General features: G+C 37.2%; 1 protein-coding gene across 2 annotated transcripts; it reads right to left on the reverse strand.

The window, feature by feature from the left end:
- Window positions 1–313: 313 nt before the first annotated feature.
- Window positions 314–26,796, reverse strand: CDC7 (cell division cycle 7). 2 transcript variants are annotated; one of them, XM_025417684.3, is made up of 12 exons: window positions 26,661–26,796; window positions 25,754–25,951; window positions 16,955–17,038; window positions 14,696–14,831; window positions 11,433–11,526; window positions 11,205–11,347; window positions 9,794–10,046; window positions 9,079–9,174; window positions 8,155–8,333; window positions 7,262–7,344; window positions 4,956–5,105; window positions 314–2,118 (listed from the first exon to the last, which is right to left on the reverse strand). In XM_025417684.3, the coding sequence occupies exons 2-12, from the start codon at window positions 25,869–25,871 to the stop codon at window positions 1,724–1,726; spliced, it is 1,731 nt and encodes a 576-aa protein (XP_025273469.1). In that variant the 5' UTR covers window positions 25,872–25,951; window positions 26,661–26,796; the 3' UTR covers window positions 314–1,723. The 2 variants fall into 2 exon arrangements, with proteins under 2 accessions (XP_025273469.1, XP_048967648.1); XM_049111691.1 differs by lacking the exon at window positions 9,079–9,174.

Below are 26,796 nucleotides of genomic sequence, written 5' to 3' on the forward strand. Positions count from 1 at the left end.
TTTTCTTAGAATTTGTTAACTTGATTGTGAAATCACACCAAGAAATTTTTTTAGTTAAGTAAATACTTCTGATTACTGAGATGAGTTACTGCTTTACTATTTGTTGCAATTTTCCTATAAATGGGTCAATGAGCGCCTTTTCTATAAAAGAAATCAACCTCCATCTTTCATATATTAGTTGAGCCAGGTCAATTTTTTTTAATCTACTGCCTACTATTTGCTGGAGAGAGCACTCCTCAAACTCAGAAGGAAAATATTTCCAGTGATCAATACTTTTTCTTAAAAGGGTATTTTTCAAATGAGTAGCTGGACATAAAAAATATAAAATAACTTTATTAAACATACAAATTTAAGAACATTCAAGGTTTTTTTTAAGATTATATTATGAGAATACAGAGCATATTTGTGGCAATGGTTTCTGTATATACTATACTTACCAAATAGGGTAGGTGACATACTTACTTGAATGCACAAAATAACAAAATGTATGTTCTAGATCCCTAAGCTGTTTCTACACTATACTCTATCCCTACTAAATGGGAAAGTTTTCAGCAGATCCATATCCCGTGACTTATTTCTCACAGAGAGCATTTGATATACTGTCATTGATATGTATCATTTTGGAATATAGTAATACATAAATCTCTATCTCTGGTCCTCTTCTACTTTGCGCACTTATCTCTCTTTCCAACGCACCCAACACTCTAGTAGTCAATCTTCCTTGAGCAGGACCAACTTATTTATAACAGGATACAGAGATCCTGATGACTCAACACAGAGGAAAAAATAACCAATAATATTCTCAAGGCTGTATTTACTTTCCCTTTTAGCAGCTACCTAATTACACCTAAGATGGTGAGAAAAAGAAAAGCATTTTGGACTATCAGCCTTCACCTTGGTTCTGCAGCTTCCCTTTAATCGACCAGTGTATGCAGTGAGTTCCCAACTGTAAACACATGCAATATTTAACAAAGTACCCAGAAACTCTGTGGAAAGCACCATATTATTTCCAAGGAGAATGTGTTATGTGGGGATGGAGAAAGTGGAAAAATCAAGAGAGAAACCATTAAGAAAAACATGGCAATTCACACAAAAATGCTTTAACAAAATACTTTGAGGATAAGTTAAATTCAATTTTAAGTGATATTACCTCCAACATTTTCTCATTAATTGCTTTTAGTGTTCATAAAAGGTATAATATATGCCTCCAGAAGAGGAAATGATCTCCTTTACCTACAGAATGATTAGAGCATCAGCACCGGGTTGAGTTTTCTAGAAGTACACATAGCCATAACTTAAAGGAACCAATAAAATAACTCTTTTGACTCATTTAGTCCTGATCACATCTGTTAATTTTAAGACTTACACCTCAGATTCCTATATACTAGGGTAAAACAGTTGCTTTTTCTGCATATGGCAGTGACAAGTAATTAGGGAAGTGAAAGATCTGATTCTACTTGGGTAGATCTTTTTTTTTTTTTTTTTTTTGGTACTTGGGTAAATCTTACTCAAAGATCATGTATGTAGTAAGCCTAAAGAACTATCCCAGGTGTCTTTAATCTTAATCCATATTTTAGAATCTGCCAAAGAGCAAATACTAAAATTTTAAAATAAATTATTTATCCTGCCCTGGTCTCTAATCAAGAAGTTATAGCTCTTATAAGGAACTCTTTTTCACCTGTCTCATAATACACAACAGCAAACATTATATGAAGAACAATCATCACAAGCTCATATCTTTAAAAAAAGGATGCAACAAAGCCTCTTCTGCTGTTATTCTTGAAGCTGGATTTAGATCTAGAAGTTTATCAAGAAGGTCATAAGCTTCATCAGGTACCTCATTCCAGCCTTCTAAATCGGCAGTATCCATATTCAAACCACGCCCACAGCCGTTACTGTCCCCTTTACACAGTGAATTCCCTGAGGGCAGTGCTTGAGGTGTCTGTATAAGGTGAGAAGCTTTATGGTCAGTCTTCTCTGAAAAACTTGGGTCATGAGAAGCAGGCCCTTGTGTATCACTTGTTAATTGGGGAGTGTTAGAATCGATACCTCTGAGCTTCTCACAGAGTTTTCTCAAGTCTTGTGCTGGGACTTCTTTGCTACACAATATTGATTTGCCTGAAAAAGAAAAAAACACATGTATTTAATATTATTTGAAAATATCAGAAGTCTCTCATGAGAATCATGCAAGTCCAACCATACACTTTGTGGATCTATTTACACTATATAGAGATAGAGCACCACATGCTAATATTTAAGTTGTGTTTTGTACTACACAGTTGAAGACCAAATCAAAAGTAGGACGTACTAAGCAGAAAGCAGTGACTTACTAAGCTATGTAAGGGATTCACCTAACTGCCTAATTTCTTCAGCTTTACAGTGTCTTTCTGTAATCTGTAATCAGCTGCAGCTCCCATTCCTTCTCCCCCTTCCATACTTGTACATGCCTCTGGCTATGTGGCTCCTATTTTGCCTAGGATCCCCTGCACCTGGGATACTCTAACTTATATCATCTTAAGAGTTATATCTGTGAAGCCTGACACTCTCACAGAGTTGAACATTCTAAACTTCTATTGTACCTATGAAATTTTTTTACTTTCATTAGCCTGTATTGTAACTGGAGGTCTGTTTCACCTACATTATGAGCTCTTTGAAGATAGGGACTATTTCATTTACATTTGAACCACCAAAGCCTGGACAGTGTCTAGTACACAGTAGGCTCTTAGTTAATGTCTGCTGGACTGGACAAAAAAAGCAATACTCAGCCTCTCATGTCATTGTTCAGATATCACATCCTTACAGATGGTGTCCTTGACCAACCTCTGAAATAAGGTGAGTCCTCTTCTCTTCCTTTCCCCTTTTATCTTAATACCACTCGTCTGACAGATTTGTCTCCCCCACTAGAATTTAAGCTCTGTGAGAACAGACTCAATATTAGTACTTGGGCCACATCAACTCCCAACAAATGTTTATGAATGACTTAATAAACCAGAGCTCAGTTTTTAAAAATATAAATGTCTCTGAAACAATTTCCTGACAGAATTATTTTCAGACATGGGCAAAAATAAGCATACAAACAGGCAATACTATATTATCTTGGCCTTATTTCCTTTAGACAGAAATGTGGGAGCATCTGAGTGGCTCAGTCAGTTAAACATCTGCCCTCAGCTCAGGTCATAATCTCAGGGTCCTGGGATCGATCCCCATTTGGGGCTCCCTGCTCAGTAGGGAGTCTGCTTGAAATTCTTTCCCTCTATCTCTTCCCCTACTCTCTCTCTCTCAAATCTTTAAAAAATATATTTTGTTACAGACTACATGTCAGGCATTTGATTTAGCTCAAGGTTTTTCTTCTGAATGTGACAGAACTCAACAAGTACTTGATGACAATCTACAGCGGGGTCAGCTCTAGGAATTAAGGATAGGGAAGCAGGTTATACACAATAGAAGTAAAAGCACTCCCACTGTTAATCTGAAGCAAGTCATTTCTTTGGGTCTTAAAGAACTGTAACTACTGAAGTTTTGAGTCCTTCTGTATTAAGCCCAAAGTTATAGTAAGATTGGACTGAAACAGCTGCAGAAGTCCTACTAATAAAACTAAGACAAGTACTACCTGCCATTATTATTTTTCTAAGATGAGAACAAGCATTACAATGATAAGTCTTTAAAAGCTCTTGCCTACTATTGTGACATTCACACTGGGATGTTTTCATGTCACATGTTGTGCTTCCATTGTTGATCCTCATTTAAAACTTTGACTACAGAAAGGGGAGATTTAAGCTCTTCAACAAAATGTTTTGGTGTTCGTTCTCTGATAAGTTTTTTTAAAGATTTATTTATTCATTCATTCATTCATTCATGAGAGAGACAGAGGGAGAAGCAGGCTCTATGCAGGGAGTCTGACATGGGACTCGATCCCGGGTCTCCAGGATCACGCCCTGGACTGAAGGCCGCGCTAAACTGCTGAGCCACTGAGGCTGCCCAGTTCTCTGATAAATTTTATGTTCATAAAATTCTCATGTTATTCAGTAGTAGATAAAAAGTTTTCTTGTCAGTTGAGAATAAACATGTGTAAGAATACAATTTCCAAAGTCTCAATCTTGCCTTCTACTTATGGTCATTTATTTTTGTATGTATGTACTATTTCACCCTATTACCTCAGATAAAATTTTCTTATAGTAGGTACGAAAAAGCACCTACTTTGGAAACTAGGATTTCCAACAAATGCTTACAAGAATAACTCCATCAGCAAAGGTGTTCTCATTTTTCTTCCTTCCTACCCTAAGGAACCTAACTAACACATATTTTATTATCTTCCCTACTATAGTCCTTATTATGCTGCATCATAATTAACAGTTTACTTGTCAGTATAGAGTAAGATCATTTAAGGCAGGCCCAAGAACACCTGATGCTTAATAAATATACAATAAACAAATTAAAACATACTATTAAAAATATTTATGTAATGAAGTTAAATTATAACTATAGGGAGTCCCTTATTCTTTTAAGATTATAAAATTGAACTTTAAATATTTATTTATTTTTTAAATTTTTATTTATTTATGATAGTCAGAGAGAGAGAGAGGCAGAGACATAGGCAGAGGGAGAAGCAGGCTCCATGCACCGGGAGCCCGACGTGGGATTCGATCCCGGGTCTCCAGGATCGTGGCCTGGGCCAAAGGCAGGCGCTAAACCGCTGCGCCACCAAGGGATCCCCGAACTTTAAATATTTAAATAGCACTTTGTGCTTGGTAAAATTAAATGATTATATAGAAGTGATGATAAATTATTTTCTTACACAATGCAATTAATTTTAGAGCATCAGAGAAATTTTGTATCAAACACCAGAGAATTTTATGAACACAGAATATGTTTATTTGTAAAGAGAACTTCATCATAATTTGATTTATAGAGATAATAAAGGCATTTGTTTTGTTCTAGAATATAAAACTGCTTACCAAAAGTTTTAGCAGCTTGGATAGTTTCCCTGGATCCACGAATTGTCATAATTTGAGCCAAGGCAGTTAAATCATCACTTGCTTTATAAAATGGATATCGCCCACTAAGCAAAGAAAGGAATATGACACCTGCAGACCACATGTCAATTGCTGTAACAGAAAACAAACTTTAAAAAAAAAATCCCAAACCTGTAATTTTATCACCAGTAGTCAATGTTATATCCATAGTTCTCAACCTTTGCTGTGCAAATTATCTTAAGCCTTACAAAAATTCTGATGCCCAGGCCTACTGTCTGAGATTCTGATTTCATTGTTCTGGAATAGAGCTCAGGCATCGTACTTCTTAAGTTCCTCAGAAGATATAGTGTGATACCAGGACTGAGAAACACTGGTCCAACATCTTTAATACAGAATACAATGTCTTCTTCCTTAAGCAACATGTTAGTAACTTTAAAGGATATTTTATCATTAGAAAACCATAAATAGAAATATTTTAGAAGATCAAAAGAAATCCAAAAATAGCTATGTGGGAAAAATCTGGATGCTCCTCAAGAATTACATACCATAGTGAAAGTGGTTCATTTTAGTGAAAAATATTGAACATTAGAAGCTTTTCTTCAGCCAGGTGCTAACCCTGACTTCTGCTATAGAAACTTTAATCTCTAGAATTCTGGCAGTTAACATTAAGACCAGCCCAGGCTCATGTTAAGAAAATTTCTCTTAGGGACAGCTCTTCTAATTGTTGACCTCCTAGTATCACCAAGTTATTTGCTCTCTATTGCCTTGGCCATTATATCACCTGCCTTTCCAAGCCTTAAGGCTAAGGTTCCCCAAAGTTCCAATCTCCTCTTCCCCTGTACACTCTCCCTGACTGACTACATCTACCTCATGGCTTTAACCATCTTTTCTGTACTGATGACATTCAACTGTATCTCCAGCCCCAACTTCCCTGAGCTTGACTTTTATTCTATTGAACATCTCTATCTGGGTGTCCCACAAGTATCTCAGACCAATTTACACCCTAATCCACCTTATCTTTCCTTGTAAACCAGTTACTTATTCTCCACCTTAGTCACTGATACCCATTCAAGTCCCCTAAGCTAGAACTCTGATAAACATCCTGGATGTCTTTTCTTTCACCACTCAAAACCCAAATCCCATATCCAATTATCTACCAGGTTCTGCCTTTCCAATCCTTCACCTTTCTTTTTTCTTGTTAATGATGCCCTCATTCAGGCTTTCATCATCTCTCATCTGGACCACTGCAGGCCACCATTCTCCAAAACCTATCCTCTCTGTACACCTACCAGAATGATCCAATTAGAACATAATTATTACCATGTCTCTCCCTTGAATACTTTCCAACACTTAGAGGATACAGTCTAAGCTATTTAACATGTGGGATCTAATCTATTATCAGGTTTCTCACCATTCCTTCACTTCCATCTTACATTCTAGCAACACTAAACTTACTGTTTCCTATATGACTAGACCATTCTGTTTCTTGAGATTCTCTGCTCATGTATCAATGCCAACCATCCACTCCAGTTTACATTCTCTTCTCAGAGGTTCCCTCTTCCGTGAACTTCCTTCCATATTTCCGTCAGATAGGAATAGTTAGGTGTCCCTAAAATACCCTGTATAAAGATTTATAACCATCCTCAACAGGTTATTATTATTTGAGAGTAAGTAGATACTTTCATTCATTTTTTTGTATCACTAGCAAGTATGGAGTATACACAGTGGATTAATGTATTTCTTTAAAGTCCATAATCCAAGTGAATGACAGGATTCATTTACTCAATGAAATTTTTCCTGGGTTTTGGCTCCATGATAACTTTTGTAGATTATAAAACTTTTCCTTTTTCAAAACTCCTTAATGCTACTGTATTATTTTCACAATAACAAAGAATAATTTTAATCAAACACACAATCATGTGCCTCATAGAAGACTTTTGGGGTGTTGGGCAAACAGATAAAATGCTACAAGTCTTAAGTTAGCAAAGACTACTAAAAACTGTTTTTCTTCCACAAACAAAATTCCTGGAAAAAATCTTCTTGTAAATAGATAAGATGTAATCTATAGGAAAAAAATTCTTACCAAAAAAAAAAAAAAAAAAGGCTACAGTAGGAGTAGAGATTCTCATTAATAACATGATCTCAAAAATGAGCCTGCTCTATTGCTAGAACGACTTATATAATTTATTAAAAGCACAAAAACCTTAATAGTAAAACAAAGTTCATAAAATAAAATATACCTAGGATAACCAGTTCTAATTGGGTTCTGTATTTCTAGTGCAACATACCTGTAGTTTGATTGGGGCACTTTGTCAAAACTTCTGGTGCTCTGAATCCTGGTGTACCCGCCCTAGGGGCAACCTGTTGCCGCCTTATAATGACGAAATAAGATTTTCTAGTTACGTTAGAGTTTAATTATTTAAGACCAAAAAGTAACATTTATTGATTTATTTCACAGTAAATTCTGCCTTGATATCTATATAGTTATTTATAAAGCAAATGATAATCCAGTGTAATGAAAATCTTAGATTTTGTTTCCACTGGTCCCTCCCCTCTACACCTTGCAAATTACCAGGCCTTATTCCAGAAAAAATTTAAGGTAACTTCCAGGTATAAAAATAGGTAGTAGATGATAACCATAACAGAAAAGCATAATACAACAGAATTTAATACAATGGAATTCAGAGCTATAAAACTTCATTTCTATTTGGAGTGATATCAGAAAATTTCTGATCTACTTAGTCTCTTACATACTTGAGTTACAGGCTCATGAAAGCTCATGCAACTTTTCAAAGAGAGGGAGGAATTTATGGGGCTCAGAGTAGGAAGTGGGAGTGAGAGACACTATTTGGTTCTGGTTATTCTACATAGGTGGGGATAAGGAAAGAAAACAGAAGATTAAATCAGCAATCAAAAATGTACAATTCTAAGGTTCCAAAATAACTATCCCTGCCTCCACCAAAATTCTATGCATGTAAGAGCAAATGTGTTTTTCAAAGAGCATATGAATGTCAAATGAACAATACAACAGATATCATTTTCTCTTCAAGGTACCTCTCCACATCAGTGTCTGTGTTGTTCCTTTCCTTACACTAAATTAACTGCCCACCAAAATCAATGCAATTTCTAATCCTGTCTGGCAGCATGCTGGTGATTTTATAGCACCATCAAAACACATTACCTTGAAAGGCAAATACTGCAAACTTTATCTGTTGCATAACAGTCACAGGTCAGGCTAGCTGGGCAAGAACTGGCAGTTTTCCTCATCACACCACTATTCATAACTTTTGTAGAAATAGCCTTCTTTTTTGTCGCTAACTTTCTAGATAGTACATCCATAGTCTTTGACTGCTTCATAAGCTGTAAAAGAAAAGTCGTATTTCCTATTTTCATGATGTTTAATATGATGTCTTCAAATGCTAGTACGGCAAACATAAAATTGCCGAATGTGCTGTTGGATTTTAAGTGAAGAGGTGTCTATTGAAGTATTTAAGATCTTTTTAGGTTTCTCTGTTGAATAAACATATTAAAATTTGCTAAATAGTCCTCAATTGGTAAATACTTGACTTACACTGTATTAAAACTTCTCCTGATGTTACAAAAGTATAACATAGTTACGTTCTAGTGTCTAACTCCATTTCAGAACTGTAAACTGCACAATTACATTGGCTAAAATCAGTTTTGTTGCTCACGCTATCTAGCTGTTATAGGATATAAGTCAATTTAAAACCAATTAACATTGATTACAATTTCGTAAACTTTACAAACATCTTTACATTATCAACTGTGTGTCAGAAATGTGTTAATTATTAGGAGCTCGCATTCTAGCCAATGAGAAAAAAGACTTTAATATTCTAAATGATCTTTTAGAAAAGAGCAACAATAGTTAGCTAACCAAAAATGATGAAAAATTCCACCAGAAAAGTTCAGGAAAAAACTGGAGAAAATAAAAGTGTTGATAAGATGCTCAAAGCACTAATACCTTCTGCCACAGCAAAACTCTACTTTTAGAAACTTAGTGATAATAAATGCTCAACTACCAATCCCTAAATTCTCTTCAGTGTACGACTGACTGATGATCGCACTATTAAGCTACATTACTTACTTTCACTGCAGGGCTCTCATGTGAAATGGAGCTGTGTATATTGAAATTTCTTTCTCCAAAAACAGAGCGCTGGACAGAAAGGCCTACAGATCCCTCCTACAATACCAACAAAAACAAGGAAAATAAGGATTATATCTGTAACACTTTCTGCCAGCTGTACTCTGCCAGTTTTGAAAGAGTTAAGTGACATGAAACAAAAACAGCTGCATCCAAGTCATTCTCAGGCACCAAAACACTTCTGTGAAAGGAGAAAATAGTCTAGACAGAACTCTTAACACCCATACAATGTTATCAGAATCCACAAATATATATAACTAAAAAACTTAAAAACCACCTGCATGGATGTTACAATTTTGCTGTGCAGCTAAAATGGAGATAGACACTTCAGAATTTTTCTCCTATAACTAATGTTTTCTTTTAAAAAGGACGAACGACTGTTTTGAACTTTATAACATGCAGGGAGAATTTGTTATTTTCCATATTTGTCACATTATGTAATGACAGAGACGTTATAAATCTACCAAGTAATTTCAGTTTTGAAATGGTAAAATGATCCATTATAAATCTTAGTGGAATCTAATCAATTTAATATGCAACAAATATAAAAAAATTTTTTTAATTACAAGCATCATCCTGGTATTATATCTCCCTCTGTTGGATAAAGCAGTACATTTCTAAGACCATATTAGTATTTAAGAAATAAAAGAGGTAGAACCTTTCCATCTTTTCCTTGTTTAATCTGAGTTTGTGCATTTGTGTAGGGCCTTTTAACAGAAGTTTTCATGGTGGGCTGCTGATCCAACTCCTTAGGTGCTGCTGGGCCACTCAATGAAATCTTGTTTCCTGTGATTACATGGGATTTATTTTGTGAGCAGCTTTCCTGCTGAGCTTCAGACTGGACAAATTTGAGAAGCTCTATTTTCGTATCATGGGTTCCTTGGGCCAAACCAAAGTCTACCAGTGCGTACCTAAGACAACAAAAAGTAAGCATCTTTACTTCTTTGTAACCACTAAAGCTTAGTAACATTGTAATATGCTCAAGTCATATTCATACAAAAAGTGTAATTCTTTAGGGGATCATTAAGAATGTATAACATTCTTGAAAAAAGATTAAAAAATGAATTTATAAAGAAGGTGATGATTTAATAGCTAACTAGGCTTGAAAAGTAAGGAATGATATATCCCACACACACACAAAAATCTTTCTCTCCTTTCTCCAATGCCCTGTGCTGACAAGGCAGACAAGGATTGCGGGATAGAAGCCCAATCCTTTGTTCTCTTACAATGGCAGAGATGGCATCACAGATAATTTTTAATTAAATACGCTTGAAAGAAAAATAAACTAGATTTATTAAAGAAAACTAAAGGGAAAAGTCAGAAGTATAAATTTCAAGAAGTTATAGTTCTGTACTTCCTACCATATAGTATGATCCACTGTATATTGAATAGTATTTAAGTTAGGTATTCAGCTTACAATGCCTCTATCAGCATAACACACACACACACAACATATAATATACATAAAACACAACTTTAGTGTTGAAACAGGAAATTGGCTACCATGACACCCAGAAATAAGACAAATGTGAAGGTCGAAAAGGCCTAGACCTTCTCTAAGTTGTTTTTGTTGTTTGTTTGTTTGTTTGTTTTAAGATTTTATTTATTTGACCAAGGAGGGGAGAGAGAAAGTGTGTGTGTGCGCGCGCACGCGCACGGATGCACGCACGCACAGGTAGGCAGAGCGCCAGGGAGAGGGACAAACAGGCTCCCTGCTGAGCAGAAATCCTGATATGGGGCTTGATCCCAGGACTCCAGGATCATGACCTGAGCCAAAGGCATACATTTAATGGACTGAGCTATCCAGGTACCCCCCCCCTTTCTAAAAGTTTCTTTTAGCTAAGTTCTATTTTCACTGAACTATGGTATATCTAATGATGTACACTGCTTTACCAATACAATTTTATCTTTTATTCAATGTATTTCCATTCCCCAATCACAATGAAAATTTGAACAACAACAAAAAAATCTGTCATGGCTGTTGCAGTATGTTCTGTATCTTCGAGATGAACCCCATAGCACAAATTCATTCAAGTTATAATTATTTTCTGGTAACTTTTCATACTTACTTTTTCAGGCGCCTATTAAATAAAAAATTGCTGGGTTTAACATCACGGTGAACAATACCAAACTGATGAATGCGTTTCAAAGCTTTGAACAGATTAAACATATATTCCCGTACTTCTTGAAAGGAAAGAGAATTCAAAATGTCCTAAAATAAAGTTATGAATAAGGTCATAAAATTGTTTTCAATTAAATATTTAGCCAATAAGAATTAAGGAAGTATTAAAACCTACCAAAAAAGACTCATGCTCCAGATATGGCATAGCAATAACCACATGATCATTTTTCCTAAAGCAGTATTTAACTCCCATGACATTGTCTTGCCCCCTAGTGGAAAAATGCATAATGAACTTTAGAGAAAAGGTCAAATGAAACTTTATGCTCAGTTTCTTTAAAAATGAAATTTTAGCAATGCATAAATAATGCTAGAAAACTACTTAAAACCACCAATTGGTGGGATAGTATACATGTTTATAAGTGACTTGTACAAGATAGTTTTTTTAAAAAGCACCAGTTATGAGGTTACTATAATTCAAACATCAGAGAATTAAGAGTTTTAATTGGGGAAGTGGCAGAATGAGGACAACATAAATAACAAGAATGAATTAATAAGCTTTAGTAGCCAATAAAATAGTATTAGTAATAAGTAAGTTGATTAAAAAATTATAGCTAACATTTATTGAGCATTCACTATATGTCAAGCTTTGATCTAAGCAAGCATTTTACATTTATTAACTAATTCACTTAATCCTCACAACAGCCCTATTGGGACAATGCTATTATTATTTCCTCCCCCTGTGTATAAAATGGAAATTGAGACACAGAGAGGCTTAGGAACATTTCCAAGGATACTAAACTAGTAAGTCATGGAGGCAGGACTTGAATTAGATCTATGCTCTTAACCGTTCTGCTATACTGAATCATAAAAGATAGGGAAAATAGGGTAAAGTTGACTTCCATGGTTTTGAGTCCAAGTAGTAAAACATGGATACCAACAAAATATGTGGAAAAAAAGCATTGAAAACCAAGACATCATTCTAATAAAAATTTCTAGATAAAGAATACATCTTATGTGAGAAGTGAGAGGTCAGTGCCAATACTTGCAGAAAAGTGATACCTAAAGGCTCTGAAAGATTTGAGAAAAAGAGAAAATTTGAGTCTTGGAAAAGTCTCGAGTTGGAGGGCAAAATATGGAAGAAGGAGCAGAAAGCCCAGAGAGAGATGCCACCCAGGTGAGGAATTTTAAACAAAGTAGTAAATAAATAGTACGGAGATCATGAGAATAAGGACTGAGGGAAGGCTTTTAATTTGGCAAAGAGGAATTAACTGGTAATTTTTCAGAGAGCAATTTAAGTGGAAAGGAAGAGGCCAAATAGGACTTACGGAGGGAAAACAGGATACAATAGAAGCAGAACATACAATTTGCCTGAAATATCTGGCAAAGAAAAGAAGAAAAACCAGTGTGGGAGCTAGAAAGGAAGCAAGACCAGATAAAGACTTTTTTTAGCATGTACTTTTTTGAAGTACATGGAAAGGAAAAGTGGTAGAGAAAAATATTTATGGAAAAAGAAACAATTTTATTCAGGTGACTAACTAGAATGTATGTAATTATGTCTTAGAGAGGCCAACTCATCCTCCTGTCTTCTCTAATATACAGAAGGGTGAAACAAAGAAATAGGCTTGTTCATTCATCCAATAAATATTTAGTATTTAATAAATAATAAATACAATTATTTGGTAGACACCATGTTAGATACTAGGAATGGGAAGGTGAATTAAAATTAATGTGGTATCTGCCCTCATGGAGTTTACTATCTAATGAACAATAACATATAAGGTAACATGACAGGTTATAAGGGCTTTGAAAGAGATCAAAAGGTGCTGTGACACTAACAAGTGAATCTAATTTAATTCAGAAGACATCTTTGTTTTTTGTTTTTAAGTGGGCTCCACTCTCAGAGGAACTCAGGACCCCGAGATCAAGATCCATGCTGAAATCAAGAGTCAGATGCTTAACTGATTGAGCCACCTGGGTGCCCCTCAGAAGACATCTTTGAAGTGGTGCCACTCCTGGTCAGATCAGAAAGAATAGGGGTCAGCATGCAAAGATTGGGAGAGGTCTTACTGGGGAACAGTATGGGTAGTGAAACTGAGATGAGAAAGCGTGAGACAAATTTGAAGATACTAACACAGAGAAAGGGAGGTGGGAAGAATGGCATAGGATAAGGTTGGATTTTTTTTCCCCAAAGGACACTGGGAAACCATTAAAGGATTTTAAGTGATGGAACTAATAGTATACTATTTATATTATATACATACAAATTTTTAGATTTTAAAGATCACTCTGGCTGTTTTGTGACCATGGGATTTAGGGGGAAAGAAAAGAAGGCTATTTTAGTAATCTAGGATTGGTCTGAGGTGTGGTTGAGAAGACAGAAAAACATGGATAGGTTTTTAGACAATATTTTGGATCCAAAATGGCCAAGATTTGATAATAGATGCTGAGATGAGCAGACAAAAACAGGCTGTTGCAATAGGGGTTTTTTGGGCAAAGGAGTATTAAAATTAGTTTACAGAATATTAGGCTTGAAATATTTATTAGGTACTCAAATAGATGTCAAATCAGCAGGTGGGTGTATACAAATCTAGAGGTAAGAGGTCTGAGGCAAGATATATACTTACAGGAATCATTACCATACATTTAAAGCCACAAGGAAATACAGAGAAGAGTTCAGAGCAAAAAAGCCCAAGATCAGGCACCAAGAAACTCCAACATTTAGATATCAGGTAGATGAGGAAGAACTGGCAAAAGGATATTAAAAATGAAAGGCCAAAAAAGCAGAGAGAAAACAAGGAGTATGTGGCAGTACAGAAGTCAAAAGACGAAAGACAATGGTTCAAATCAAAACACTGCCTAGGGTTCATGTGAAGAGAAAAGACAAACCTGGCAAAACGGAAGTCCTGGTTAACGCTATCTAAAGTAGTTTCAGTTTAGCATAGAGAACAGCAGATACTGTGAGTAGTGAAGGTAGGGTGTGGAAGTGAAAACAGTGTATGTAGATCATTTTTGGGAAGTCTGGCTGGGAAAGGCAGCAAAGACAACGGAGCAGCTGGAAGAGGGATGACAGTAGAGGGAGAATGACCTAGAAGAGTGAGATCAATGTGGAAGACATGCCAGATATTTCTGTTGTTCAAAATAAAGTAAGAGATGAGGCTGTCAATGGCTGGGGAGATGTGAAATATGAATTCACTACATTTAAAAAAAATATCTAGACCATGGTTTATGATCTGGCAGGAAAATTAGAAAAAGTGGTAAGAGAACAGGAAGTCGAGCTTAGCCCCAAGGGTAATCCACCCTAAAATTATAAATTTAATTAACCATTCCAACGTTACAGGAAAAGTGCTACCAAATTGCAAACACCTGACTGAAAAATGTCTAATTCATGGATATTCTCATATATAGCCGGTTCAATTAAAATATCTTTATATTACCTACCCAGCCACTGTTAGACACTGAAGTTCAGCTGCAATTCTTATAGGATGACTTGTTGGAATTAAGTGTTTTAGAGCAATTTTCTCTTCAGGTCCTACTCGTAACTGTGCTGTGGCCAAATAAACAGAGCTAAAAGTGCCTGTAAAACAATTTATTAGATTTTTCAGTATTTGGTTTCTTTAAATGCTAATGAAATGATGCTAAAACAGATCCTAAAAACTGTTTGGAACCCATAAAGTTATCCTAATCTATCATTAATATATTTAATTATATTAAACATAAAGAGTAACAACATTTATAAATATATCTTTCAATTTTTAATAAATTCTTACTGTTCTCAGTTCTTTATAGGGTATGTTAATTTACCAAAGCTCTAGAGTAAATCTGTTTGCCTGGGATAGCACAACATATTTCCATGGTCATGGGCAGCCCAGGTGGCTCAGTGGTTTAGTGCTGCCTTCAGCCCAGGGTGTGATCCTGGAGACCCAGGATCGAGTCCATGTCAGGCTGCCTGCATGGAGCCTGCTTCTCCTTATACCCCGCCCCTCTCTCTCTCTGTGTCTCTCATGACTAAATAAACAAAATCTTAAAAAAAAATTTCCGTGGTCATAATCCATTCTAGTATTTTTCTATAATACTGTCATTTGAAATGACTTTAACATTTGGATATAGGTCTATTAGAAGCAGAAATATTTATAGGATTTGGGGGAAAAGACAAAAACACCTATGCTTTTAAATTTAGCATTAAACAAAACAAAGGAGTTGGTGGCCAGTTAAATTTGAGAAATACGGAGTTAAAACAAATTGATAAATTTTTTTTTAATTATTTTATTTTATTTATTCATAGAGACAGAGAGAGAGAGAGAGAGAGAGAGAGAGGCAGAGACACAGGCACCATAGAGAGAGCCTGACGTGGGACTCAATCCCGGGTCTCCAGGATCATGCCCTGGGCTACAGGCGGCGCTAAACCGCTGCGCCACCAGGGCTCCCCGATAAATTTCTTTCCTACAAAAATTTCCTACAAAAATTTCCAGAGCTTTAATGTGTTTAAGTACATCATGAGGGCAGCCTGGGTAGCTCAGCGGTTTAATGCCACCTTTGGCCCAGGGCATGACCCTGGAGACCTGGGATCGAGTCCCACGTTGGGCTCCCTGCATGAAGCCTGCTTCTCCCTTTGCCTGTGTCTCTGCCTCTCTGTTTCTCATGAATAAATAAATAAAATCTTTAAAAAACAACAACAAAAAGTACATCATGAATAACCAAATGGGAGCTATATGTAAGTACTGTATTTTCTAAACTTAGACCATCCTCCTGTCTTCCCCCACTCCAGGAATAACTATCAATTTGTTAGGACAAATGGATTCCAGAACAGAATTTTTGAACACTAAGTTAGTGTTCAAAAAAGGTAAGGATAAGATGTAAGGAACTACTTCTTGCATCCCAAATCATCTCATCTTCTAATTCTTCTGCTCCCAATGACCTAGGCTTTTCTTATCTGATACTTTTCATTGTGAAAAGCAATGAAGTAATTGGAAGGTTTTTGGGTTTTTAATTAGGCATTTCCCAACATAGCCATCAAAAACTTTTATTTGATGGCTTCACCCTTCATTCAGCCAACAAGACTGCGAGTCTCTTAATGACATTTATTTTAATACTGACCATCTTTTTTTTTTTAACTTACTTATTGGCGAGGGTAGAGGGTAGGGGGAAGATAATCTCAAGCAGACTCCCCACAGACCCAGGGGCCCAGTGTAGAGCTCAATCCCATGACCCTGAGATCATGACCTAAGCCAAAACCAAGAGGCAAACGTTTAACCAACTGACCCACCTAGGTGCCCCAATACTCTCTTATAAATATTGTACCACTTTATTTTCATCATTTTGCCACCTTAAGTTTCATAAATGTTTCAACATACAGTTCTATCTGACTATAATGGAGAAAGGAAAAGTCTTCCCTTGATCAAACTCTCCCATATGCATTTAGAAATTTTCATTTTTAATAATTATCATTAATGATATATTAGTATACCAATACTTTTAATAGTATAACAGCATAAGGATTAAAACAGGACTGTTCATTTTACTGTAAATACTTATTCTTTCATTCTTTCCAGGGAAAAAGAAAACCTGATATCATAATTAGTAATAGGACCATGTTCTTAATATTTTTAAAAGGATATACTTTTCAATAGGAAATAGTAATGAAAATCAAGATTATACAAAGGAAAAGAAACTTATAAATAAAGTAGATCTCTAAGTTACCTTCTCCAATTTTGTCCTTAATCTTAAACAGATTACCAAGCTGTGGTACAGCTTCATAAAGCTTCTCGATATCTTTTTTAACACCTATCAAGGAAGAATTTATAGTTATAATTAATGAGTGTATTTTATACTTTATTAAAATAAACTCAATGAAATAAATTCTAAAACAAGAATAAATTACAAATTAAAACATAGCTATAATCTTAAAATCATGGTAAAAATATTTAAAACCCTGTTAGATTGCTATAACACACACACCTTCTTGAACAAACAGGTAAAACTGTTAAGTCCTAGAATCACACACATCGAATTTTTATTACTCTGGAATTAAATACTAACAGATACACTGCCGTTGTATAGAATACAACACAATAAAGAAGCTAAATTTAGGGATCCCTGGGTGGCGCAGTGGTTTGGCGCCTGCCTTTGGCCCAGGGCGCGATCCTGGAGACCCGGGATCGAATCCCACGTGGGGCTCCTGGTGCATGGAGCCTGCTTCTCCCTCTGCCTGTGTCTCTGCCTCTCTCTCTCTCTCTCTGTGACTATCATAAATAAATAAAATAAAAAAAAAATTTAAAAAAAAAAAAGCTAAATTTAAAAAATAACTAAACAATTTGTCCTGCGATCACTAGATGGCATGACAAGGACACAATGCAATCTTTTTGAAAATATTTCTCTCTCCCAAAGACACAAAATCTTAAAAGCTTGGGAAAGTTTTATATATTGAATAGTCATAGTATACCTTCAGAGAGAAAAGTCTACCAAACTCTCAGGAATGTTAGAAATATTTTTAAAGAATTGTCCCAATTATCAATAGTATCCTCTATCCTTGAGAGCAAATATGATAAATTTCTACTTTTAAATAAATATAAGCTCTCCACAAAAATATACATGTTTAAGAATAAGGAGAGGCAGTAAAATCAGGTGTGATAAACTACTGGATATAAAAAGAAAGCTACATATTTAAAAGCCATCGGATTTTATTACAACATCTAAACCAATCATCAGCTACTTTTTAAGTTATAATAATCTGAATAGTATATATAATGGTTTAAGACGCTATCAAATCGCTTTCACCTGTATTATCTTTTCAGATCTTCACAATAGCACTGAGATAATGGCAGAACAGAAATTATCCTAATTTTCAGATAATAAAACCCTATTCAGGGAAGTGAAATCATTTGTCCATTTAATAAACACTGTATTTTAAAAATGCTCAGTGATGGGTAAGTTAAAAAAAATTTGGTGCAGCCCCTGTTCTCTTAGAGCTTAGTCTAATTGAAAAAAAGATTAACCTCACTCTGAATACAAAACAGTAATTGTAGTAATACAGGCAATGCACATATTACTAGATAGCAGGAGGGGGAGGGGAACAAACACATCTGAAGGTACCAGGAAGCTTCAGGGAACAGTTAAGCTGTGTTTTGAAGCACCAAGTAGAAAAAGTGATGAGGAATTTTAGGAAGAACTACGTCTGCAAAGACATACAAAAGGAAAAAGACATGGATTATTTTCTGGGGAGAGGCAGGTGAGGAAGTAATGAAATTCAATGTGGCTGAAGAAGGGAAAGACAGAGAATGCAAGTGAAAGCTATGGAAAACTTTTAAGCAGAAAAATAAGTAGAGGATGAATTTGAAGGGAGGAAATACAACATTAAGACCTGGAAACTAGAGGTGCCTGGGTGGCTCAGTTGGTTAAGTGTCTGCCTTCAGCTTAGGTGATGATCCTGGGGTCCTGGGATCAAGCCCCACCTACATCACTAGGCTCCCTGCTCAGCAGGGAGTCTTGCTTCTACCTCTCCCTCTGACCTTCCCCGCTGCTTGTGCTCTTGTGTGTGTGCTGGATCTCAAATGAATTAAAAAAAAAAAAAAAAAAAAGAACTGGAACTAAATAACAGGCCAAGAAGATCTAGTCCAGTATTCTTTCAATCCATCTTATATCAATCCATCTAAGCATGGGAAGAACTAACTTTACCATCTACTTCACAGGGGAACTGGAGAAGCTTCATGAGTTTCATTCAATACCAGAGGCAAGAATATAACAGTAATTTGTTATCAGTCTGGGAGATGGGAGGCTTAAATTAAAATCCTGGCTCCAATATTTAACAGGCAGCACACAACTTACTGCTTTGAGCCTTAGTCTCTTCATCTACAGCGAAGGGGCAATAACTATACCCATGCCACTGACATACTGTGAGGATTAAATGAAATAATATACCCAAGAGAAGCTCTTAACACAATGCCTGGCACATAGTAAATATTAAATAAAAGACAGTGGTAATTCTTAGTGCTGTAGTTATTGTTATTTCTTCAGCACTTTTGCTTTTATTATTCCCTCTACTTGAAATCCTTTTCCCAAATAGTTTCATGTGGCTGGCTCAATGGTCAGTCTTCTCTGACACCCTAATTAAAATACCATTCCTCTCATTACTCACATTACCCTGCTCATTGTCTTTGGAGTGCTTATCCACTATAAAATCGTCCTGTTTGTTTGCTCTCTGCCTCCTCCCACCAGAATATAAGCTCCACCAGTACAGTTCTCTGTTTATATAATTTACCACCGTACATTCAGCTCCTAGTTAGAACAGTGCCTGCCATGTTTGTTCAATGAATAAATTATTACTATCATTATGGGCACTGAGAGCTGTAGGGAAAAAAAACCCCAAAGTTTAGAAGTTACAAAAGAGTGAAGCCAAAGACAGTAGCAACCACTTACCAGCTACCACACTACTTCACTCTAAAAACCAAAACCAAGGCCTGGGGGAAAAGCCAGCTTTCTAGCAGTCACAGTTGCCACAGTCAATTGCAATCTTTCCTAATGAGTGTCAATTCCAACCAGTTTCAAATTCCAGTGTCACAGGGTAAAATGATATGTTCAATTTTATATTACACTTCCTTGATTCTGAAACACATTTTAAAAAATCTGAAATTGGGATGCAACCTACAATTATTGTTGGCCAGCATCAAAACTTACAGAACAGGTATTAGTACCTTAAAGAAATCCAAGAAATCATAAAGGAGCATTCACATTTAACCCTTACGAGCAAATGGTTTTAGGGAGACATGGTAAAGGTAGTGAAGGAGAAATCAAACATAGGTTAGCTCCCTGTAACCGAGCTCCCATTAAGAATGACTCTAAAAGGGAAGCCCAGGTGGCTCAGAGGTTTAGCGCCACCTTCAGCCCAGGGCGTGATCCTGGAGACCCGGGATCAAGTCCCACGACGGGATTCCGCATGGAGCCTGCTTCTCCCTCTGCTTTTCCCTTTGCCTCTCCCTCTGCCTGTGTCTCTGCCTCTCTCTCTCTCTCTCTCTCTCTCTCATGAATAAATAAACAAGTAAATCTTAAAAAAAAAAAAAAGGCTCTAAAAAGATAAACTTCAAAGAAATTCTGCATCACTAATGTATAGAGAACAATATTGTGGGGGGGGGGGAATAGGATATCAAAGAGCCTGAGTACAGGGGATCCCTGGGTGGCTCAGCGGTTTAGCACCTGCCTTCGGCTCAGGGCGTGATCCTGGAGACCCGAGATCGAGTCCCACGTCAGGCTCCCTGAATGGAGCCTGCTTCTCCCTCTGCCTGTGTCTCTGCCTCCCTCTCTCTCTCCGTGTCTCTCATGAATGAATGAATAAATAAAATCTTAAAAAAAAAAAAAAAAAAAAAGAGTCTGGAGTACAAAAATGACTCAGGAGAGAAAGATGTGAAATATTCGTATTCCTTTTTTATTTTAATTCCTTTTAATGTAATTTAATTAATAATTTAAGAATTATTCAATTAGATCTAAAAGAACTCTTTCAAAAAGTATAAAATAAAAAATTCTAAGTGATAAGTAAGCATTGTGTTATAGTATAACTGGCGGCATTTCTTTTTTTAGCATTTTTGCATAGTACATAAAATGGTATATCTAACAATCAATGGTATTTGTATATGATGAAATATGTTAAGAAGCCTGTTTGTAGTCTTTTTATTACTAAACATATCAAATTAATAAAGTTTGTGTGCATGTTATATTGTATGTGTATATATGATCAATACCAAAAGCTTTGTAGTAGTATGATAAAGAGTTGTGTGTCTACTATTTTCATGTGACTATTTAAATTTCAGTTAAAATTTTAAAAAATTAAAAAGTTCCTCATTCACACTAGCCACAGGTGACAACAAAGAGACATTTTCATTATCACAAAAAGTACTATTGGAATGTTGATATAGAAGAAAGCCTAGATTCAATGGTTATCACTAAACCACATTAATGTCCAGTTTCTTTTTTTTTTTTTATAAATTTTTTTTTAAATTTTTATTTATTTATGATAGTCACAGAGAGAGAGAGAGGCAGAGACACAGGCAGAGGGAGAAGCAGGCTCCATGCACCGGGAGCCCGACGTGGGATTCGATCCCGGGTCTCCAGGATCGCGCCCTGGGCCAAAGGCAGGCGCCAAACCGCTGCGCCACCCAGGGATCCCTAATGTCCAGTTTCTTAACCTGCAAACAAAAGGGTCATATTAAATGAACTTTACTTCCAAGTCTACTGAGTTCCGTATTTTGGAACTTCCTTCTGTAGTAGCATGAGCTGGCAGTCAGTGGTAGAGATGCTAGTTAACTACTAGAAATCAACAGAGAGAGATTTTATGTAATAAAGAACTACTGTAATGCACAAGTCATGTGAATGACTATGTAGCTCAATGTGCTTCCAAATCACTCACTACTAACCTACTATGTACTTACCTATCTTTATAAAACCCAAAATATGTTTGTATTAATTTCCAGTCACTACAAAACAACTTTGACATTTTTAAACAACAGTAAAACTTTCTGACAACCAAACTGAAGGCAAAATCCTCAATTCTGAAATGGAGATGAGAGTAAACAGCAGAAGAGAGCATTAATGTTAAACGATGGAAAATACTAATGAAGACAGATGAATGAATATATACTCTGAGGATTAGGGCAAGACCCTGAAAAGTCTATAAGCCAAAAAATTATGTAAATGCCTATTTTTTTTTTAAAGATTTTATTTATTTATTCATGACAGACACAGAGAGAGAGAGAGAGAGAGAAAGAGAAAGGCAGAGACACAGGCAGAGAGAAGCAGGCTCCATGCACGGAGCCTGACATGGGACTCGATCCTGGGTCTCCAGGATCACACCCTGGGCTGAAGGCAGGCACTAAACCGCTGAGCCACTGGGGCTGCCCTAAATGCCTATATTTTAAACATAAAGGTCTAGGCTTCTGCTTTGAAATTTTAAGTAAAAATTTTTTTCCTGCTACATAATATACCCAAATGGCTTTAATACAGCAAGAGCCTCCTTATACTCCCTGTTTTCATCATTGCTGGCCTGTGTCATCTATTTGTAACACAGCCAGAGTAATCCTGTGAGAGGTACATCATTGTATCGCTATTTTGCTCAACCCATAGGAGCTTAATAACTTGCTTCATATAAAAGCTAAGGAACTACCTCTTCTCCTCACACCTCTCTGTCATCACTCCCGTCACCCTCCAGCTTGTAGTCACAAGGACTGCCTTGCTATTCCTAAATGCTCGGCACACTCCCATCTGAGGGCCTTCTCCCTTGCTGTTTCCTCTGCCTGGAATGCTTTCCCCTACATAGCTCTCTAGCATCTTAAAGTCTTAGGTCAAATGTGAAGTCTTCTGTGACCAATTACACTTATTAAAAATCACAATGTCCTCCTCTAACACTTCCTATCTCCACTTCCCTTCTATATTTTCTTCACAGTACTAACTACTTTTGAACATACTATTTCTTTTATTGTCTATCTTTCCCTTAGACAGAGGGCAATGGTTCTTTTCTGTTGTATGCACTGATTTATCCCAGTACCTAGAGAAGTAATTGCACATAATAAACATTTAATATTCATCATATAAATGAAATGTTTTCAATTACCAAGGAGTAAAACTGACATTCTAGGAACATATGTGATGCTTATTCTGGAGCTTCATGTACTGCCTGACTTACATTCCTTAAACTAGGAAGATCATATAATTTAGTCCAAATTGAGGCACTCTTTGAGAGTGAAAATGGGGCACTAATAATAATGACAGTGTGACAATAAGCATAAACTGGATCTGTCCCAGGCATATCATATGGCACCTATAACCTACTTCAGTAGTATGAGCTAAGAGCATCCATATAACACACCAAATGCATGCCTTATGGTATAGTTCAATAATACAGAGGAACATAAACATTTAATACCATGCCCAGTACTTTGTTCGTTGGAGCATTTTTCTTAATAGGAAAAAATGGAAAATTGAACTTTTGTTCAATAAAAAAGGTAATTAAATCATAGCATACTATGCAATGAAACATTAGGCAGTTAACTTAAATCAATCTGTAGATTATTTAAATATATAGGAAGTGTTCAGGTTATATACTGCTAATAAGGATTAGGAATAAATTGGTTACAATCCTAATTTTTTTTTTTTTTATGTACCGCTGTATGAAAGGAAGACTAAAGGACTGTAACAAAATGTAACAGTGGCAATATTTGTATAGTGAGATACTATTTCCTTATTTTGGTTTTCTATACTTTCTAAATTTTAAGTATAATTTTTATCAAAAAAAGCTATACAATGTTGACAAATCTCCCAAAACAAAAGATCATTATTCATCCATTACACTAAATATTTTACTTAAATCCTTGCATTAGGGCAGCCTGGGTGGCTCAGCGGTTTAGCACCTGCCTTCAGCCCAGGGCCTGATCCTGGAGACCCGGATCGAGTCCAGCATCGGGCTCCCAGCGTGGAGCTTGCTTCTTCCTCTGCCTGTGTCTCTGCCTCTCTCTCTCTCTGTCTCTCATGAATGAATAAATAAAATCTTAAAAAAAAAAAAAAATCCTTGCATTAAACCACTCATTCAAGTATTCTCAAGCACCTACTATGTGCAACACACTATTAGGTTCTGGGAATATAAAGATGTATAAAAAGTTCCCACCATTCAAAAGTTATTTCATCAAGGGAAAGTAAATCATATTAGATCATGAAACAGTTATGGGCCTGGATTTCATCAGCTTTACTCCTGACTAAAGCTATTTTTTGATATAACCTTAGCTTTTACCAAGAGTCATTAAAAAAAGTTATGACTAAAATTTCAGGATGTTTTATGAATTATCAAAGATACTGCCTATAAGGTTCAATACTGTTACATAAAAGCCACAAAACTTTAGCATTTTAAGATTGTTCTAGTAGCAGTGTATCAGATGAACTGTAGGATGGAAAAGAAGTGAAAGCAGGTAGTTTAGATATGAAACTTCATTGCAATTCAGGAGCAAAGTGTAAGGGAATGAATGACTGTAGTAGAAGTGGGAATGGAAAGAAGCAATGCCAAACATATTAAAAAAAAAAAAAAAAAAGATAAAGCTGGGTAACTGAATATGGGGAAAATTACAATTCTAAGTGAAAGGGCAGCCCGGGTGGCTCAGCGGTTTAGCGCCACCTTCAGCCCAGGGCGTGATCCTGGGGTTCTGGGATGGAGTCCCAGCATGTTGGGCTCCCTGCATGGAGCCTGCTTCTCCCACTGCCTATGTCTCTGCCTCTCTCTTTCTCTCTCTCTTTCTCTCTCTGTGTGTGTCTTTCATTAATGAATGAATGAATGAATGAATGAATGAATGAATAAAATCTTTAAAAACCAAAACAACAACAAAAAACAAATCTAAGACATCTCTAAAGTTTTAAGCATAGGTAAGAGGAATAATAGCGGCTTTCATTACCAAAAATAGGAACATCAGAAAGGGTACTCATTTTGATACCAAAGAAGAGTTTAGTTTTAGTCAAGAAGCAAAAGCATGTAATGTCATTTTTCCAGGGTGTTGTTAAAATCTATTTTGGATAAATATATGTCATGGATAGAAGGTCAAAAGTAATATCTTTTGGGCAAGCACTAAATATGTTTAAAACAAAGATGGAAAAGAAGATTTAGCTACCTTTTAAGGGGAAAAAAAAAGGTCAATTGGAACTCCACTATTTAAGGAATATTTATTAAATGCCTGTTATGTCCCAGACACTCCTAGAGGAGGAATGAAAGTGTGTATTTTAGTGTATAAGATCAGGTCTCATTTGCACCTCTCCTTCTCACTTCAGGGTCTTGGTTAGGGTCAAACAACACTTCAGGATGTTACACGGAGATACAGTGCTTTACTATTGCTACAACCATTTATTTTTGTCAGTGAATTCTGCTTTTCAATATTTTAAGTAAAAACCCCTCCAACGTTGACTTCTAAATCCAAGTTTAATGCAATACAGTGTGTAGAGATAAGAACACAGGTCTAGGAGAAAAGAAATTTTAGTTTGGGCATCAACAACTGTGTTCTTGGATAACCACCAATATTTAGACCTTAGCAACATCATCTGTAAAAGGACATGGATGGACTGTAATCCTAAAATGCACTCCAATCCTAAATCTAGATCTCAGGATGCTTTATTGATTTGTTGTTTTTTTTTTTTTTTTTTAAGATTTTATTTATTCATGAGAAACACACACACACACAGAGAGAGAGAGAGAGAGAGAGAGAGAGAGAGAGAGAGGCAGAGACACAGGCAGAGGGAGAAGCAGGCTCCATGCAGGGAGCCCGACGCGGACCCGATCCCAGGTCTCCAGGATCACGCTCTGGGCCACAGGCAGGCGCTGAACCGCCGAGCCACCCAGGGATCCCCCTGCTTTACTGATTTGTAAAAAATATTCCCATATAAACATACAACTCCCTCTACCATTCAGGAAGTTCCTTTTTAAGGAAAAATAATCAAGATGACAGAACTGTAGCCTGCACGTCCTTGGAATTAAACACCTACCTGGTAGTTTAAAATTCTGCTCATGTTTTTTTAACGAGCCATCCACCTGAACCTGGTCACGACGCCGGGGAGAAAAAGCCATTGGTTGATCCATGTGAATCCCCAAAGACGCCTCCATCACAAAACAAGTGGGATGCAAAATGCCAGCCAAGGGGTCATGTCCACAGGGGGAGCAAAGCAGCTGCGAAAATTAGAATACTGGAGAACACGAGAAGTTTAAATCACTCACTATTGAACCAAGCACTAAAAGACGCCACTGTCCCCCAAGGGGCAAACATTTAAAAGCGCCCCATATGTGTAAATCCCCAAAGGTGGGAAACCCGTGGGCTATTTCTAAGGATTCCATTTGCTTCATTTTCACCTTCCAGAAACACAGGCAGGGGGACGGGGGGGGGGCGGGGGGGTACTGTCCTAGTCAGGGGAGCCTCCTCGGCGGCGGCTGGCGGCAGGGGGCAGGTGCTGGGGGGAACTGAGGCGGCAGAGCCCGGGGCCAGCCGGCCGGAGGGCGAGCGAGGCCTGGTGGGGCGAGAGGCTTGACCCCGGGGAGAGGGCTGAAGGGGGACTCCTCAAAGGGAGCGCCAAGAGGCCCGGGGGAGGGCCCATGCAAGCCGATGGAGAACTGATCCGACTCTGGCCGCGAGCGCCGAGCAAAGAAAGAGAAGAGGGAATGAATGGGCTCCTCCGGGGAGGGCGGGCCGCGAGCTCAGCCCGGAACGACCTCCCCCCTCAGACCCGAGAGCGGACGGGGTGCGTAGCGCGCAGGCGCACGCCTTTCCCGCCGCGGGTCTGTGGGATCCGAAGGAGCGGGGTGGGCTTACTGCGCGGCTACCACACCGAAGTCACGATCCAGAATTCGTTTCTAATCCCTCACAATCCCGCGCCATGGGACAAGCCGTCGGAAACTCACAGTTTCAGGGAATACGACTTCTGTGGCTCCCCAGATGCCCGGGTCGCCGCCTCCAAGAGCTCCCCACCTAGCGAGTCGGCCAAACGCGCCTGCGCAGCACTTCCCGCCTCGCCGCTTCGAGTTGCTCATGCGCACT

Source organism: Canis lupus, chromosome 6 (genome assembly GCF_003254725.2).
Source record: "Canis lupus dingo isolate Sandy chromosome 6, ASM325472v2, whole genome shotgun sequence".
Taxonomy (NCBI): Eukaryota; Metazoa; Chordata; class Mammalia; order Carnivora; family Canidae; genus Canis; species Canis lupus.